At 42.7% G+C, this 20551-nt stretch overlaps 1 protein-coding gene across 3 annotated transcripts in view; it reads right to left on the reverse strand.

Moving 5' to 3' along the window:
• Positions 1–20551, reverse strand: part of macrod2 (mono-ADP ribosylhydrolase 2) — a 384195-nt gene that overhangs the window by 126864 nt on the left and 236780 nt on the right. For all 3 annotated transcript variants that reach the window (XM_052079641.1, XM_052079640.1, XM_052079639.1), the window contains one exon: positions 9977–10098. In XM_052079641.1, coding sequence (XP_051935601.1) covers positions 9977–10098 — 122 coding nt within the window. The remainder of the gene's footprint in view (positions 1–9976; positions 10099–20551) is intronic.

The following is a 20551-nucleotide window of genomic DNA, read 5'->3' on the forward strand; positions in this document are numbered from 1 at the left end:
TACATACAAAGCATAAACAATGGTGTGTCTGATTAAAATCATCACTGGAGCCTGTAGGGAGACTGTTGGTGTTTTGATAATTTCATTTTACGAACCTGCTTATGAAAACAAAGTAGTAGGTCTAACCATAGGTTGCAGGGTCTCGCGGAATTTGCAATGGATATGTGAGGCGGTATTGAAAATGTAATTGATAGATGGTAACTTATGCTGAATATGGATTTCTAATGTTTTTTTCTAGTGATTATGCAATCACACCATATATGAGGGATACTGGTCCACTGCTTGCATTACCTGTCATCTCTATTCCGGGGTGCCGGAAGTGCGTGTGCGTGTGTGCATGAGTGTGTAGAGAGGTGATGACGATTCTCTGGGCTCATGACCGACAGACGTTTGAGAAAATTTTATTTTCACATTGTTGGAAAACCAAGGTGAGGCTCGAACTGATAACTTTCCACGTGGCCCCCCATCCAGGGGGTACCCCTGTCCCTAGACCTCGAGCATTGTCTTGTAAAACAAAGACACAGTCGAGTGGACTGACTCCTCGCATAGTTTCCGGTTGAATAGGTCAATAATAACTATAAAGATGATGGGCAAGCATGCACATTTGAAACGGTCACCCTTTCATCACAAAGTATCAACCATTTTTGTTCTTTATTTAGTGTAGACAGAATCTTTCAACATATGCATAAGCATTAGTCTTTTATCGTTTATCCTAATCTGAGGTGCGCTTTGATTGTTGTCCCATGGAAACATCTCGTGTTGTATAGAGCCAGCGTGAGACGAAATGTCCCTGGTGTGTCAAAGAACAGCGAAAAGGCCTTGTAACTTGACTAAACACATCTGTTAAGGTGGGCACTGTGACCGTAAAATATAATTGAGTGCAAGCTTGTTGAAATGAATCACTGTGATACATCAGTTTCATGGACTTGGCCCTGGCAAGTATGATGTTGGTTTCTATGTCTGGCTCAAATTTTTTTTAAATAATATAAAATAATAATTCTTGTATTAAAGCCGGAAAGAAAAAGCTTATTAGACTCATTTAAGTAGTAAACTGGCGGGGGGGGGGGGGGGGGCTCATTAACGCTAGCATGTTAAGCGTATTATTTTACAATCATTTATGTCAAACAATGTGCATTGAAACTAACTGCTAATTTGTAGTTCATGTTCCCTTTCAAAATCCGTAACAACACGCCATATGACATTGCTCATTTTTCTTAGGAGCTAGAAATGATCTTTTGTTCAGTTTGTTGATAACAGCATGGTGAGTGGCAAGCATATCCACCGTTATACAGTATCTCGAACCCCAACAATTTACAAACGTGACCATACAGCACTTTGGGGTGCAATGATTTTTGATTGTAACAATTACAATGTAAAACAAGAACTCCTGCGTATGTGACAACAATTATTCAAAGAAGTCAAAGTGGGGGAGACAAAAACAGGGACTTTCTCCTTCCTACTGTGACGCAGAGACAAAGATAGAAACATCTTTTGTTCTGTTTTGTGGCCTGCATTCTTCAGGTATGTTTAATTAATGTGTGCTTGTTGTGGTATTCTTGTCTCATGGCGTTTCGTAGGAACGACATCTGTTTAATCAACAACTTCCTCTGATAGTCCCTCAGTTGGGTGCGAGCTGTCGGTTGAATTCTCAGATGGCTCAGACAAGGGACAGATGAACCTTATAGAAATTCAGAACACTGTCTCCAGGAGCTCTGCACAGCCGGCAGTCAAAGAAAAAAGATTTAGTGAAAGCAGTTTGAATCCCAAACTTGAGTCTTCCCTCTGCTACTTAAATAATTTGAGGCCACTTCATTATAGTTACAGCCCATTCGTCTAAAAGAGGAATGCTGCCATTTTCCCCAAGTAAAGTATCCACATGGAGTTCCCTTTGTTCACGGCAGAGCTCAGCTTCCTGGTGATTGCTCTTGGCTTCCACACTTGTAATCAACACATTGGATGCTCATATACCCTAAGTCCACTCTACACAGAGACTCAAGAGATTAGTGTTTCGATCTCCAACTGCGATTACGCCTCCTGAGGTATGTGAAAATGCTACATTTTACATATTTCACCATACAAAAAAAATAAAAATAAAGTACTGCAGTTCTCTCTGTAAGTGAAAGATGTTATTTGGCCCTGGTTCTTCCAACCAGATCTGAGGCTGAAGCTTGCTGCTATTGCGTCCTTCGGAGAAAGGGTGGTGGTGTAATTGGCGTTCCCATGGTCATTAGCGTAAACTGGCAGGCCACCGCAACTACTATCAGTGTAATTTAATCTAATTGGCCCAGTGTTGCTCGTGATTCAGATCAGACAAATAGCAATGACTAATTTAAATGGCGCAGTGACCTTTTTGAAAGCTTCAGTCTAATTAACCTTCAGCAAAGATGTGATCAGATGCCAAAGCTGGCTCTTTATTACATGTTTATCACTTCTGTAAAATTATTGTTTAAGAAAGATGTTGAAAGCAGAAAAAACTTTTTTTTTTTTTTTGCGGAACATGTCCAGTTAGTGAATTCAGGATAATTAAGCACTTGGGGAGTTGAACACAAGCAGTTCTGTTTGATTGTACTTTTTTAAGCATACCGTAAATAATGACATAAATTTACTGCATTGTTGTTGTTTTTTTTAAAAAAGAATACCTCACAGTCAAGTGTAGACCACCACCATGAGCCCCATAAGTGGAGTCATTTTATTATGCTTGACCACATTGTGTCATGCATGTAATACAAAATCCAGTATTTGTTAAAATAACTGGCTATAAATGCCAATGAATTGCTTTTTTTTGTGAGACAAGCCATATCAGTGAAACAGGAGGTTAACTCCTGTCACATGGCAACATTTTATAATCAACAATGGTCAAACTCAAATGCTTGAAAGAGAAAATGAATCTGTATTCCAATTTTCTTCTGAACATGTGCCAGCCCTCCACCACGTAAAAAAAGAAATGAATCTTTGTGCAATGTAGGATTACTGTCATCATATCCCAACAAAAAAAGTCCCTTGACTGACTGATGCTTATGTCGATGCTGTTCTTGTTTTAAGAAGATTATCTCATAGTGGCCATCATTGTCAAGCAGGGTATACACGTGCATGTGTAACTGTATCAAATTGTTTGTGGGAATGCATTCTGGGTAAAATGAATGGGCACTAATGCTCCTCCTCGCCTTGGAATAAGCCCACAGAGAGGAGCGGCTAATCCTATCATTCAACACCATTCATCTCCAATCCACTTGGCTTTTAAGATTGTTCTCAACGGGCAATTTGTGGCTTCTCTGTTGGATCTCTTCAACACCAATATGTTATGACTACAAAACACTTCCAGGGCTGCCTGGGAGTCAGAGAGAAGGGCTCTAAATGTAGTCTGTGACCCTGTCACTTTCCACACTGACAGCTGCCAGCCCAATGCACTCCACATCTTAATGACAGATATTTGCACAACACATAAAATTGTACCTTGTCAGCATCAAATTAGAGACAACAAGACTGACTTAGCCCACAAGATCATTGCTCAACATTAAATCTTGTATCTTTTAAAGCAATGTTATCTTGCGATGAAAATCCTTGCTACACAGTAAAGTTAAAGACTTTCTAATGACTAAGGCTTTCTAAAATGAATACCAGTCTTTTTTTTTAATTCTAAAGGTCACATTCTAAGAGGTGAGTTGATATGGTCTTTAAAACGAAGCATAGTCAAAGGCTGAATGGCTTCCAGATGGTGGCGTCCCCCTCCACACTGTCAGTCAGTCACTCAGTTTCTGCCTGACAGATGCTACATTTGCTTCCAGGGGAAAATATGAGCAGCCTTCCATAACTAAACACGACAGGGGACCTGCATTAACTGTGTCCTCACTTGCATGTACTGCAAGCTCTTCAGAGAGGACCTTCCCTCCCCAAAGGTCTGACTTTACACACGAGTGCATTTTTAGAATTTACCTACAGAAGTGAATAGGTGATAAAATATACGCGCACGCACGCACACACGCACACACGCGCACGCACGCACGCACGCACACACACACACACACACACACACACACACACACACACACACACACACACACACACACACACACACACACACACAATGCAAGTGAGTTACATTACTTTCCTCTGAGAACACCGAGCATGACAAGTTAACTCATTCAATCCAGTAAACATTTCTTTGCTTGCCTTGCTTTTCTTTCCTCAGCCGGGGGTGGAAAGCATAGCTCAAAGACAGACTCAATAAGACCTTGTTGCCAGGAAAACTCAAGTTTTCCAATACCGTTGTGGCCTTTAACAGTATACAAAAACTCCAACAACAATGTGGAAGAAGTTGGAACAGGTTATCAGCTCTTGGGCTGCACAATACATCGAAAAAATATTGATATTGTGATTCAGAGCATTGAATTGGTTTAGGAATGTGTTTGGCCAAGTCTATTATGGGAGCATGGGTCTCTGGCACTTCCCAAAAGTGACACAAAGCAACATCAGTAAAAAAGAGAGAGCTTTTGGTTGAAGAGGTCATGAGGTAGGGGGGAGGCACAACGTCATGGCAAAACTGTTTCTATGGCAAGGCCGGGGAACCGGACCAACAGGGACAGCCTGCAGAAGAAAAAAGCTCAGCTGTCATGACATCTGGCAGATGAAGGGAGCATGTTGAATTTCTTTATCAGTCACATACGGCCTGCTACCTTTCCCTGAAAAAACAAAAAAAAACAGTGGTACAGAGCATATCCTGCATGCACCTTGCAGCATAACCAAGAACTCTGAGATTGGGATTAACAGTGGAACAGAAGCAAGCCACCACATACTGTATCTCAGCAGGAAGGTCCTTTCTACAGGTTGTATTAGCAGGCCAATTTCAAGAAAGAAAAAGCTGCTGGAGATTGGACACTGGACGATAGAGTGGAAGAACTTTGATGATTAAAAATAAATAAATAAAAATTCTGTTCCCCAAGAAATAGTGGCTATAACATTAATGGCAGTTTTGTTGCTGTGGCCTCCAAAAGCAAAGATGGCTTGCGTTGTGGAGATGACAGCTCCATGGGAAGATGTGGGTTCAACTGGCTTATGATCAGAAGACAACCAAATATTTGCACTTGACAGCTGAAGCATCTAGATTCTTCCCGATTGAGGTGGGATGCAGGACATTTGTGACAACATGTACCCCGAGTCTGTTGAGGAAAAGAGGGGTGAAGGGGCACCCTCTCCAGCAGGCCATGAAGACACTGTAAAGTGCTGCCGACAAAGCAGCAACTGCGACTAGATCAGACGCAACTACAACAACAGGGCACGGGGATCAAGACAGATGGCATGCAGCCAGGCACACACCTGGCTCAGGGAGAAGGACAGCCTCATCATGCAAAGTCCATGGGGGACAAGGACAGTATGGCATTCAGGGGCTGTACCGGGGACTATGGGTATACCGCTGAGCCATTTAGAGACATTGTGGGCTTCAATGAAGGAAAGAATCCACCTGCCCACCAGATGACCCCAATGACATACTTAGCCTCATTTTCATTGGTCCACGACGACAGCAATCTTCAATTTATTTCAGAGACTGAAAATTTTAGAAAAGTTTAGAATCTATTCCCCTATACTCTGTATGCCTGGATCTGTATGTTACATCAGTTTCCTTTTCGGCTCAAACAATGTTGAGTGACAAGCAATGAGCAGATGAGGGGGCTGTTTGACAACATGGCACACTCCAACCTTACTTACAGGCTCTCCACAGCCCCCTCCTAACTCCACCATGCAGTATTGACGAGCCAAGTCCGCTACACTGACATCCAGGCTGCGGGATGTGGTCAGTCAGAGCCCAGGGAGGTGTGACAGCCTGCCTGATGCTCTTTCAGCCACAGCAAAGGAGAAAAGCACTGAACTGAAGCATAACAGTTCTCTTAAGGCAAAGAAGAAATACACATAAAAGATCACTAACACCCACACAGACGCACACACACTCACACAATGCCTCAAGGTCGAAGCAGTTTCGTCCATACAGGATTTATGTACACAAGGACATAAATACCAAAAATGCACGATTGCTTTCCAGCATGCACTGAAGCCAAACGCTTTGGGGGGCATGCTTGCCAGCCACCTATATTACCTACCACTATGATATTCATCCAAGAACTGACACACATTGAAGTCGTTAAAGCCTGCACCTTTAACTTGATAGTTGTAGATCAATGTTATTTTCATCTTGGGATTGTTGTCATTTTGAAAGAGAAAATCAGGCCTGTGTCACATTGACATCAAACCAAAAACACCAGGGGGAAATTCGGAATACAAAAACTGTTTAACTGCCCTCAAGCAGCTGTTAAATGTTTTGAAAGTTTCAGATCAGGAATCAACCGATCCGTAGTTTGTTGTGCCGCCCTCAACACACCTATATTGGCAGTTAAAAGATATACGACCCATTATTCGGGGACTGCCGGTAAGAACACAACTAAAGAAGCGACACCTATGAGAGTTACCTATTTTTTTCCCAAGCAGTGCTATATTACTTTGGTATCAGTGCAACATTAGTTTGGAGACAGGAACAACTCTTAAAACTAATTTCCGTCTTTGAGGGATCTTAGCAGTTGTTCAGTCATACACATTGAGCTGCCCTGAGGTAAGGGAAGTCCTTTTTCAGCTGCACAATGCACTGGCATTTACTTCTCTGTCCTGACACGCTACAGTCAGGAGAAGATTTGGCTGTGGGCATTGCAACTGCAGCACCCATACTCGTTTCATGGCCTGAAGAATGGCTTTGGGCTTTAAGAAAAAGAGATTAACGGCTGGTTTTAATCCTTCATGCTGAAGTTTATTTTGTGTTAGGCGTTGTTTTGCCTCATATTCCTTTGTAATGCCCTGGAATCCCCATTAGGCAGCCAGGCCGTCTAGGTTCCCAAAACGTAGCCAATCCCTTTGTCGCCGTCCCCCCAATCCATTCTCCACTTTGTGAAACAACCAAGACAGCAATGACTGAAGAAACTGTTTGCCTTCATTAAAAATGAATTATATTGAGGTTACACTTTCTGTTCTGGGTTCAGTATAAAAGGGGGTTTCGCCAGACATGCTCTTTATGTACCGCTTGCATATCAATGCAGTCCAAATCAGCAAAACCTACATGTTTGCATGAGCACAAATAGAGTCATTTTATCTTTTCTTTGTGGCAAAATGAGTGCTGGTGCAACGGTGCCCTTGCGGCTTGATGGAAAGCACGGTGGCTATGACAATGGAATGACTAGGCTCATTGTGCAAGGCCAGTCAATCACAGAGCACCACCATTTTCACTTAATGCAAAACAGCTGTATAAAGACATTAAAAATAATCCAGACAGCTGTTTAAAAACAGAACCTCCGCTTCTAACAAATATAGATAATATTGTAAAAATAAATAAAGAAATCCGACTACTCAAGTCAAACTTGAGAAATTAAAGCAATGATTGATGCAGGAGTGGATTGGGTGTTTAAGGCCCACAAACCTAAATTGTACCATTTATATCACAGGTGCCAAACTCAAGGCCTGGGGTCCAGATCTGGCCCACCACATCAGTTTATGTGGCCCACGAAAGCAAATTAAACATGTCCACTTCCATGATGCTTGCTAAAATCTCCACCAGATTTTTCTCATATTTAATTAATTAGACACATATTGGAAGCATTTTCTTGTGACCAAACCCCTCATTAGGGAAAATGAAACAAAAGTTGAATAAATCATTTTTATATGGTTTCAGTCATAACGGCCCTCCAAGGTAAACGGTAACTAAAATGTGATCCCATGGTATAGTTCATGTTTGAATTTCATGAGATGGCTGTTTCTCCTCAATGCCAAAACCAAGGCTGGATTTTACACTGTGTGGAACAAGTGATGGTATCAAACTGTTCTGCTTCCAAGTGGCACGCTTAAATATTGGCCGTACTAATATAAAGATGGTAGTAGAGTAATTAATACGTGTGCGATGCTAAATTTGCTCATCAAAGATAACTACTTGCGATTTGAAGAGACAGTCTGCCCAGTATCTATTACTGTACTTATTTTTAAACGCAGTCAATCATGCGGTGTGCATGAAATGTGCTATACACCACAAGCTGGTTTGCCTTACCCAGTGACATATTCATGAATGTCAATGTGATTTGAAAAAGTTAATTCATGATTGAGTGGTTGAAGCAGCAATGGTTTTAAAATGGGGTGAACTTCAATTAAAACAGAGCATGGAATAAATCTGGGTGTAAAATTCAGCAATTATAAGTTTAATACAGGAGACGGAATATGCAAGGTTTTAAAATTCAGGTTGACATGGTAAGATTTGTAAAAAAAAACAAAAAAAAACACTTTACAAATGAATGAATGATGATTCGTAAAAGATGCATTTCAAAAATGCAAATATATATATATATATATATATATATATATATATATATATATATATATATATATATATATATATATATATATATATATATATATATATATATATATTCCGATTGCAATGAGAGCACCTAGTTCAGAGGCTTTTCACCCGTGGAGGCCACAACGTGCTCCACTTGAGGACAAGAGTCTTTCATTATTTTGACATGTTATACATTCACACCTGCATACAGGTTGGGTGAAATAAGCAATCATAGAATTATACAACTTTACTGGTCTTTTTTCTTTATAAATACCATATACTGTAAATAAGACTGCATGCATGAAGTAATTTGAGCTGGGACTTGACTTGCCCGGGACGAAAAGACTCGCAACCTGCTTGACACTGATATGAGACTTGCTGGTGTGATTTCATTTCATCTCCGACACATGTCCAACCATGTGTGCTTGCAGGTTGTTGAAGGTGTTACATCTATGTAGACACGGTGATATCTGCCACGTTTCACTCCAAAATACATGTCAATGGACATGCACAATGGATTGGCTCACTACTATATTGGAATCAGCCACAGCACAAGCAGCAGCGCCATTGTGCCAAAGTGCGAATACTTGAAAATATCAGCAATTGATACAACATCAAAAGTGCTTCTAACTCTGTCTCTCGCTTTCAACATCCTTTTAATTGCTACCTGGAGAGAGTATCATGGGCACAATGATTCATCATCAGTGCAGGAATTTTTTCACAATCATCTTTAATGAAACTGGAACTAATCAGTGTCTCCCGTCGATGCTGGCAAGTACTTCCATTGATTGGATTCTGATGAGGTTGAGGGGGCCGAAGGCTGACACTAAAAATTTGATTTGTGGCTACTTTAAGAAAGAGACTGATTTGCTTACCCTTGATGAGCTCGGGAAAATATATAAAAACGGGTGAGTCTCGAAACAATAAAACACAGCTAGCTGTGGATTGTGTTGCCATTCTGTCATGTAAAGCTGCCATGCTTCAGCAACATTTCAAATATTTGAATGAGAAAGTATGAGTACTACTGTATTTATTTTTTTAATACCTTTACAATGTCTCTATTTAGCCACATCATCCCACTGTTTGTGGATATACATGGAGCGGTATGATCAATGAAGAACATGCTTCATGTTTAAACAACACACATTTTGAATCGGGTATACACATTTTAAAAAATGATAAAACATGAAAAAAACATGTTTCTGAGCAAATAAATGTCGCCCCATACACATTAGTCATTCAAGCCAACTTTTTTTTCCCCATGCTATGTTTAAAAAACGCGAGCAGCTTTAAAACGCTGACAAAACAGACAAACGGCGGGAGGTGTAAAAGTGACACTGTTGAGCATCATAATGAAGGGGGGAGGACTTACCTATCATTTAGTCACAACAATATGCAGCCGACAGATCATTTTGTTGCACTATCTATTGCTTTTGTTTAGAACCCCCAATCATGTCATTTTTAGAAGATTTGCTGTAACGCAACAATATTTTGTTTGGATACCTCAAATTTGATGAAATAATAATAATAATAATAATAATAAACATGTCTTATTCGTTGAGAGGCCGGTTTAGTCAAAGTCAAGAGTTCCATTAAAAATATGTCCGCACTCACCACAGTGCTCAAGCCATACTCCTTCACCAGCCTGAGGGAGTTCTGGTAGCAGGAAGTGAGGTCATTGGTCTCAGTGGGGCCCACATGACCTCTGGCAACCGGACCCACGGTGTGGATCACAACTGTTGGAAAGGGACAACACACAAAGCTTATTTTAAACACCAGACACCTCTAGCAAGGTTACATGTTTGGCAGTGGTTCTAAAGCAACAAGCAGAGTATTACTAAGTGACTATAAAATCTCTAAGCGGGTTGCCAAACCACCGTGCATATGCCAAGAAACAGCAACCTGGTACAGACATTTACAATGGATGTAAAAACACACAAACAAACAATTATTTCTCATAAATGAATTGAATGAAATTAAAATGTGATTTTATGCCTCCCATTTAGAATAGCCAAATCTCACCCTGTACTCTTTGCATAGTATTGTTTGTTCTCGGTCATTATAAAATTCATTCGGGATATGGTCCAGATAGAACAAAAGTACACAATAGCTTTATCCAAATGCTATAAAAGATGACACGGTATAAGAGGATTTGAAACTCTAACTTAGGCCAAGAGCAGTGTCTGCTCAATTCTGCTTGACAACACTCCTCAATTTTCACCAATACAGAAGAACAATATTCTCAGAAAATGTTAGAAATGTAGCGCTGTCTTAATCAGACAAAACAAAAAAATCCTAGTTGTGATGTACAACAACCTCATACACAACTGACCGTTTTACGCAGACTGTTTTCAGTAAAAGTAAACTTTTGCTTACACTGAATGAATGATAAAATGAATTGAATGTGACAAGTTAAAACAGGTTTAAAGTTTAATTAAAATTAATTAAAAGAGGTTTAATTGCTGCTGTATTGAACTTTTCATACAAATGCAATGTTTTAAGAGCCCTTTTAAGAGTTATAATAGGATAAGTGGGATGTTGTTCTTTTTTTCCCAGACAAGGTTCATGAAGTTCTTCACTCAACAAACAGCAATGTTCCATTTAATGTGGACAAGCGAATTCACCCAAAAATAAAATAAATAAAAATAAAAAATACAATCAAACCTCGGTTTTCGAACGTCTCTGTTCTCAACTAAATCGTTTTTTATGCCTCGGATTACAACCGAAAATTGGTTCTCGACCAAACTGAGTACACTTGAATGCGCCACTTGACTCCTCTCGCCTTCCTTACATGAGGAAGTGACACTTCCCCGTGTAGCGTTCCATTGTGAGCAGACTTGTTCAATATTTTTTTTTTAAACAGCGTGGTTTCGGTTTTAGAACAAATCAGTTTTTCAACAGCCTTTTGGAATGGATTATGGTCGAAAACCGAGGTTTGACTGTATAAAGATCCCTATGTCATCTCTACCAATGAATCCACTTGTATCCTCAGCATATCCACGTTACATAAATATTTTCTGAAGCTACTTATGGAAGGTGAAAGGTATATTTCACTTGCTAAAAATAAGTCGAGGCATGAAAACATCTGTTTCTCCAGAGCTCCAAGACACATTGGCAGTTTTTTTAGTAGCCCTCAAAAATCAATCACAAATGAACTCTCAGCCATTGGGCATGGCATAATCCTTGATGACATTACTTTTGTACACGGGGAATTATATTGATCTAAATCCATGAGAATTTTGCTGATTATTATGGCAAAAAAATGGAATATATGCTGGAATATATGCTGTAAAACACGTAAGAGATGCCTCAATGTACTCTGTTCATGTTGTTATCCAAAATTTGAGTACACCGCAATCCATTTCAGGGCCTCCTCTTTGCTAAGAAGCAGACACTCACCTAGCGTATGCACCACTCTCTCTGTGAAGCCGAGAACTACCTAATCAGTTTTAGGAGGCTGGAATTTTTTTGTATCACATTCACACTTCAACAAGTTGTCCAAAACTGCCAGATGCACAAAACAGTGAGACTACTAATGAACTCTTAGTTTGTCTTTCAATTTTCAGATCTTCATACCAATAAGAAAACGAACCCCTCTCGGTATCATTGCAAAGTAGTAGCACACCTTCTCATAAAAAAAATAAAAATAAAAAAAAATTGCAATGTAGGAGCACACCTTGTCATTAAAAAACAAACAAACAAAAGAAGCAACATTCATTTTCCTTAAGAGCAAAATCATTCTATCAAGTGTCAATTTCATACACGCAGACCCTTGAAGATGCACTGTCGATCCTCAGGTTAACTAGATTATTCCCAGCGATGTTTTCAGCTCCTAATAGTACCACAGGAGTTCTACTGTGAGGATTTGACCTTCCAAGGTTCCGAGGTCGCAAACACAATTCCGACAATGTAAACAGATGTATCAAAAATACTTTTACCCTGGTAGGCTATAGGTTATGTAACAAAATGAAATCAGTACAAAAAGTTCACAGGGATCAAAACTTCCCCCGTCGGTGGTATTTTATTTTCTTGCATTGCATCAGGCAGGTATTGAGACAAGGAAGTGAGTACCTTTACCTTTTCAGTAACACTTCTTTTTGCATAGATGAATATATACACACCGGTTAAATACAAAATATGATGATATGAGGAAAACAATATTGGACACATAGTATATTTTGCAAGTATAGCTCTGCTAACATTCAATTAAACGTCAAATGCATGAGACATTTTTTCCCTACCCATCACTGAATGCTTCGATGCCAAATGGGGACAAAATCAAATGACTGTTGTTCCTCCCGTTTCTGTCAGAAGCGCAAAAAGAGAAACGAATCGAGCTGAGATGTCCCCAGCGATGAGCGATCTTTAGTAAATTTGGATTGTTGGCGATGGATTGGACATGAAATGACCCCTAAACACACCAAACTGCCGCGTGTGATCATCTTAGACATTCCCACTAAAATATTCCTCGGCTTCTTACCGAGGAGACATGCACACTTCAAAGACACTGCTTTCTTAGCAAGGAAAAAAAAAAACTTTAAATATCCAGGCTTCAGTTGGAACAGAAGTGCTGAGCTATTTTTGAGTAGGATTGGCACTTCACGGCCTAATCAATCTTTCATTTTCACTTGGCTATTACGACTTTGAGGCTGCTGCGTTGCTTAATCCCATAAGAGTTTTTTTTTTTAACATGCCATGGTGTGGCAACACCTGAACGTTCCGTCTTGCCAACAATTCTTGGGGTGCAATGAGGAGTACTCACTCTTCATTAAGTTTTAAATATTTTAAATCTGGCCTACTTTTACTGTTTATTTTCCATATTTAAACATTTGCACTGAAATAAATAATGTGGAGTTTATGCAGAAATGCTGTTGCAGCAGGGGTGGCCACAGACAGTCACTGGCATGTTTTGTTTTACACAGCTTTATATCGGCTGCACCTTGAGTGATGCAAGCCACTTTTTTTTTAAACGGGTTTGGAATTGGCTGTGACTGGGAATGTAACCTGCAGTGTCGGCATGAAAGGCAGCAGCATGTACAGTATGTAACTGTAGCATAAGTAAAAGGTTGGAAAGAAATAAATTAGATTTTTTTTTTAATTGTTGTAAAAACTGGAGAATTAAAGTAGGGGGTTTCTAGTCACAAGATACATTTGTCACAGTCACTAACAAAAGCTAGGCACAGTATTTGTCTGGCGATATGTAGGGCGGGGCATCAAGTAGCTCACTTATAAGAAACATTGCTGGCCCCTTAATCTGTTTAAAACTGTGAAGAAAATGCATAATGTCTCCTTTCAGAACAAGAAGCTACAGCATAAAATTATCAGACTTTATAGAGCTGGAAGATGCAAATTGTTGTCCCGAACCATAAACCAAGCAAAATAAGTGAAACAAAAACAGGCGTTATTTTATACGTACTTTATCACTTTGCAACACATGGTGAAGAAATCCATTGCTGAACAACCGATAATACACAGATAACACTGTTTTATTTTGTAATTTCTTCACAAGCTGATGCAGCACATTCCGCATTTCTAAACGTTCAGATCAGTTTGCTAAAATCAAGTCAGACTGCAAAAAGCCTGCACATACAAACAGATGAATGTTATCTTGTTTACAAAGTGCCCATGGCTGTAATCAAGGTAAACAGTCATGCCGTCTGATGTGTAGATAGTGATGACTCCCACTCAGCTGTCTCCCTCCCCCCATGTGCTAAGATCAGATGCCATCAATTTGATGACTTTGTAAATTTACAAGTACTGTGAAAAATTAACTGCAAGTCCTCAAGCTTTGAAAGGGATACTATAGCTGTTTAATAATGCATCCACATGGGTAAAATATCAGAATGTGTGTGTGTGTGTGTGGTATTCTTACTGGAGAATAAAAACTTAACCAGACATAAACTTGTAATGATAAAGATAAGATAAGATATCCTTTATTCGTCCCACACTGGGGAAATTTACAGCCTCCAGCAGCAAGAATGTATGTAGAAAGAAGAAGAAGAAAGGAGAAAGAGAAAAAAAAACAACAAACATCTTTCAATTAAATACAATATGAAAACAAATGGATAAATCGTAAATGAGAGACAACTATACTATACGGAATGTATTGAAGAGGGATAATGATTTTGAAAATGAGACAGAAATGTGTCATCCAATGTTGTGTGAAAAGGTTGTGAAGCCTGTTGTGCAAATATTGTTCTCTGAGAGAGAAAACAATACTTGAGGTATAATTTTCTCGTATAAACTTAACAGAGTGACTACAAAAAACTGCCACTTGACTTCCAGCTCTACAAAACACACCAAAAAAAAAAAGAACCACATTTCTAGGAGTGATGCTTCATGCTGCACTTTGGCGTGATTACTAGCCTAGACCCTCTTGGCATGTAGACAGCGGTTTGAATGTTATTCAATGAGGATTACTAAATGAAGTGTGGACACCCACTCGGACATGGAACTGGTGTTGTCATGGTGACAGCGAGTGCAGAGTGATCCTTTAACACTTGCCGGCTCTCCAGTACGAAAGGCGAGCTTTTTGGAAACCTCAAATCATCTGCCACATGCCGAGCAGAAATTGTTGCTCATTCCCTTCTCTTCTTAAAAAACTGAAACGGGGCCGTTTATTCATACACTTTGCTTTCACTGTGGATTCCCACTCTGAAATGTTTCACATTTTAACAGGTGAAGGGGTAAAGAGCATGTGAGATCTGTCACATTTAAACAGGCGAAGCGCAAGTCAGGTCGGCGCTTTGGTTGACCACATAAAAAAATAAATAAATAAATAAACACAAAGCAATCACACATATTCACACCGAGAAAGCTGACATTTTCATGAAGTGATGGTTTGCATGTATCCATCCTGTCAATCATGACTACTCAAAGCAGGATGGGTGTCGATTTCCACTGATAAAGGCCCACACATCCATGTTAAGTACCCACACGGTAAAATACCATCTATAAAGCCTTCAAATGCCAAGGCGTGAACACTTATTCGAAAAGCTATTTCTCAAACTCAAGGCAAACATTATATCTGCAATCATTTGGCTTAAAGTTGTTTGTTTCGTCTCATTATTTTGGGGGAAAACAGACAACAGTGCCCGTTTTATTCTTTCATTTACACGACACTTTAAGAGCATGGTATTAAGGCAGAGCTTTGAATGCTGTGTTTTGTGTAAAACGTAAAATAAAAACCTAAATACTAACACAGGGTAGTCTTATCTCTTCCACTGAACATTACACTCTGATGTTGCTTCTGGTCTGAACTTTCTGAGTTATTGAGAATACGCCACCAAAACAATTAGGCTTAATAATCGTAATTTCGTGTGCAAGCACGTCCTCCATGAAACTTTCAAATGTCAGGTTCGCTCCCTCCCCGTTTTTGCATTACTCGCTCACTTGGATAAATTGCTAGTAATTGCACAGCAACATTCAGGCCCGTGTTTGTGTTTTGGTGGACCGGTATTTAAAGTATACGCTTAAGTGAATAAAAAGAGAAAAATGTGCTGCTGCCTTTTATTGAATCCATTTCAAACACAGAGGCTGGTTCGGATTTTTGCCCAGTGCAAAAACAAATGACTGACAAATATATTTAGGACAGAAAAAAAAGTGATAAAATGCTAAATGCACATGCATTGTACTTAAGAGTTAAATATAACAGAATTGTACCACAAAAAAATAAATGGTAAGGCCACTTTCACATTCATGATGTAGACATTCAGGTTCCTCTCTGCCATAGAGTCCGACGAATCAGACAACCCCCACCCCCTTATTACACACCTATTTTTAGACACAGCTGTTTCAAAACACAACTGATACAAACTACCCGTAACACAACTCAACCAGCTACAAAACCAAACTAATCGTGTTGTAAAAGTTCCATTGGAGCTATAGTTCAGAGTGTGTGATTTTTATTTTTTGGGCTGGAATTTTGCTTTGTAATATCCCAATCTTTTCTCGGCACAGCACAAACATATTTGTAGTCATGTTAATTCTGAAAATAGGAAAACCTTTTAAATGAAATCATGCCGGGCATATACAGAGACAGCGCTGACAAAAACCTCTCCATTTCTTTCTGCAACACCTGGAGGCACTCGGCTAAGTAGAGTATGATATCCCCAGAATGACAGTAGGACTATAGAGGTCCTATTTTTCCCAGACACCTCCGTCAGCAGAGACAGTGCATGGCCCCATTACATCTCCATCTGTGAGAGTGACCAGGGCAGCCTCTTGTCCCTGTGTATTTCAGCTAGCTACGCGAAAGGAGCTATAACAAGGACCCATCCAGCTCGTGTCATCTCACAAGACTGCAATCCCCCAAGCTCTACTCTTGTCTGCATTCACACAAAGGATAATCTAGAGCAGCGCTTCTGAAACTTCTTACACCAAGTATCGCCTGAAAAATACTACACCAGAATGACTTTTGTTAAAATGCAGTCATGTAGTAGGCCACTGTGTTCACAGGGAAAAAAATCAAATTTAAAAAAAAGGGCACATGCTTTATTTATGTGTGGCAGTTGCTTGCATGTCCTTTGTAACATTGCATTTAACACTTTGGAGAATACACCGCGAAGAATGAACAGTTTGGAATGCACGACTGTCCGTGTTTTATGTTTTGTGTTGTGTTTATTATTTTACTTAATGTTAACTGTCCCCTCCGAGAGTCATCACCTTACCGTGGTGGAGGGGTTTGTTTGTCCCAATGATCCTAGAAGCTAAGTTGCCTGGGGCTTTATGCCCCTGGCAGGGTCACCCATGGCAAACAGGTTCTAGGTGAGGGGCCAGACAAAGCACGGCTCAAAGACCCCTATGATGAATGAAATAAATGGATCTAGGTTTCCCTTGCCCGGACGCGGGTCACCGGGGCCCCCCTCTTGAGCCAGGCCTGGAGGTGGGGCTCGTTGGAGAGCGCCTGGTGGCCGGGCCTACACCCATGGGGCCCGGTCGGGCACAGCCCGAAGAGGCAACGTGGGTCCCCCTTCCCATGGGCTCACCACCCATGAGAGGGGCCAAAGGGGTCGGGTGCTATGTGAGCTGGGCGGCAGGCAAAGGCGGGGACCCTGGCAGTCCGATCCTCGGCTGCAGAAGCTAGCTCTTGGGACATGGAATGTCACCTCTCTGGCAGGGAAGGAGCCCGAGCTGGTGTGTGAGGCAGAGAATTTCCGACTGGATATAGTCGGACTTGCCTCCACACACAGCCTGGGTTCTGGTATCAGTTCTCTCGAGAGGGGTTGGACTCTCTTCCACTCTGGAGTTGCTCACGGTGAGAGGCGCAGAGCAGGTGTGGGCATACTCATTGCCCCCCGGCTCAGTGCCTGTACATTGGGGTTCACACCGGTAGACGAGAGGGTTGCCTCCCTCCGCCTTCGGGTGGGTGGACGGGTCCTGACTGTTGTTTGTGCATATGCACCAAACAGCAGCTCAGCATACCCACCCTTTTTGGAGTCCTTGGAGGGTGTGCTGGAGAGTACTCCTGCTGGGGACTCCCTTGTTCTGCTGGGGGACTTCAATGCTCACGTGGGCAATGACAGTGAGACCTGGAGGGGTGTGATTGGGAGGAACGGCCCCCCCGATCTGAACCCGAGTGGTGTTTTGTTATTGGACTTCTGTGCTCGTCACGGATTGTCCATAACGAACACCTTGTTCAAACATAAGGGTGTCCATATGTGCACTTGGCACCAGGACACCCTAGGTCGCAGTTCGATGGTCGACTTTGTTGTTGTATCATCGGATTTGCGGCCACATGTTCTGGACACTCGGGTGAAGAGAGGGGCGGAGCTGTCAACTGATCACCACCTGGTGGTGAGTAGGCTCCGATGGTGGGGGAAGATGCCGATCCGTCCTGGCAGACCCAAACGTATAGTGAGGGTTTGTTGGGAGCGTCTGGCGGAATCCCCTGTCAGAAGGAGTTTCAACTCCCACCTCCGACAGAGCTTTTCCCATGTTCCGGAGGAGACGGGGGACATTAAGTCCGAGTGGACCATGTTCCGTGCCTCTATTGTTGAGGCGGCCAATCTGAGTTGTGGCCGTAAGGTGGTTGGTGCCTGTCGTGGCGGAAATCCCCGTACTCGCTGGTGGACACCAGCAGTAAGGGATGCGGTCAAGCTCAAGAAGGAGTCCTATCGAGCCTTTATGGCCTGTGGGACCCCAGAGGCAGCTGACGGGTATCGACTGGCCAAGCGGACCGCGGCTTCGGTGGTCGCCGAGGCAAAAACCCGAGCGTGGGAAGAGTTCGGTGAGGCCATGGAAGCCGACTTCCGGACGGCTTCGAGGAAATTGTGGTCCACCATCCGACGTCTCAGGAGGGGGAAGCAATGCACCACTAACATTGTGTACAGTGGGGATGGGGCGCTGCTGACTTCGACTCGGGACGTTGTGAACCGGTGGGCAGAGTACTTCGAAGACCTCCTCAACTCCACCAACACGCCTTCCTTGGAGGAAGCAGAGCCTGGGGACTCTGAGGTGGGCTCTCCTATCTCCGTGGTTGAAGTCACCGATGTGGTTAAAAAGCTCCTCGGTGGCAAGGCCCCAGGGGTGGATGAGATCCGCCCGGAGTTCCTCAAGGCTCTGGACGTTGTGGGGCTGTCCTGGTTGACACGCCTCTGCAACATCGCGTGGTCAACAGGGAGAGTGCCTCTGGATTGGCAGACCGGGGTGGTAGTCCCTCTTTTTAAAAAGGGGGACCGGAGGATGTGTTCCAACTACAGAGGGATCACACTCCTCAGCCTCCCTGGTAAGGTCTATTCAGGGGTGCTGGAGAGGAGGGTCCGTCGGGAAGTCGAGCCTCAGATTGAGGAGGAGCAGTGTGGTTTTCAGCCCGGCCGTGGAACAGTGGACCAGCTCTACACCCTTAGCAGGGTCCTTGAGGGTATGTGGGAATTCGCCCAACCAGTCTACATGTGTTTTGTGGACTTGGAGAAGGCGTTTGACCGTGTCCCTCGGGGAGTTCTGTGGGGGGTGCTTCGTGGGTATGGGGTACCGAACCCCCTGATACGGGCTGTTCGGTCACTGTACCACCGATCTCAGAGTTTGGTTCGCATTGCCGGCAGTAAGTCGGAATCGTTTCCAGTGGGGGTAGGACTCCGCCAAGGCTGCCCTTTGTTGCCGATTCTGTTCATAACCTTTATGGACAGAATTTCTAGGCGCAGCCGAAGTGTTGATGGGGTCCGTTTTGGGGGCCTCAGTATTGCATCCCTGCTTTTTGCAGATGATGTGGTGCTGTTGGCTCCTTCAAACGGGGCTCTCCAACTCTCACTGGAGCGTTTCGCAGCCGAGTGTGAAGCGGTTAGGATGAAAATCAGCACCTCCAAATCTGAAACCATGGTCCTCAGTCGGAAAAGGGTGGAGTGCCCCCTCCGGGTCGGGGAGGAGATCTTGCCCCAAGTGGAGGAGTTCAAGTATCTTGGGGTCTTGTTCACGAGTGGGGGTAGGAGGGAGCGGGAGATCGACAGGCGGATCGGTGCAGCGTCTGCTGTGATGCGGACGTTGTATCGGTCTGTCGTGGTGAAGAAGGACCTGAGCCAAAGGGCGAAGCTCTCAATTTACCGGTCGATCTACGTCCCAACCCTCATCTATGGTCACGAGCTATGGGTCGTGACCGAAAAAACGAGATCCAGATACAAGCGGCTGAAATGAGTTTTCTCCGCAGGGTGTCCGGGCTCTCCCTTAGAGATAAGGTGAGAAGCTCGGTCATCCAGGAGGGGCTCAGAGTCGAGCCGCTTCTCCTCCACATCGAGAGGAGCCAGATGAGGTGGCTTGGGCATCTGATTCGGATGCCTCCTGAGCGCCTCCCTGGTGAGGTGTTCCGGTCATGTCCCACCGGGAGGAGACCCCGAGGAAGACCCAGGACACGCTGGAGAGACTATGTCACCCAGCTTGCCTGGGAACGACTCGGGATCCCCCGGGGAGAGCTGGAAGAAGTAGCTAGGGAGAGGGAAGTCTGGGCTTCCCTGCTAAAGCTGTTGCCCCCGCGACCCGGCCCTGGATAAGCGGTAGATGATGGATGGATGGATGTTAACTGTTTTGTTAAGCGCTTTGTTACAGCTGCCGCGGTTGTGAAAGCGCTATATAAATCAATATGTATTGTATTGTATTGTATCCCTTTCTTAATGTATTTGGGCCATTTTTACCTTTTCTGATTTTGGCAACTGGGAGGGGCTTTAGTGAATAAAAGCCATCTGTGTCAATCAAAGCTTA

The sequence above is a fragment of the Hippocampus zosterae genome, chromosome 11 (assembly GCF_025434085.1).
Source record: "Hippocampus zosterae strain Florida chromosome 11, ASM2543408v3, whole genome shotgun sequence".
NCBI lineage: Eukaryota > Metazoa > Chordata > Actinopteri > Syngnathiformes > Syngnathidae > Hippocampus > Hippocampus zosterae.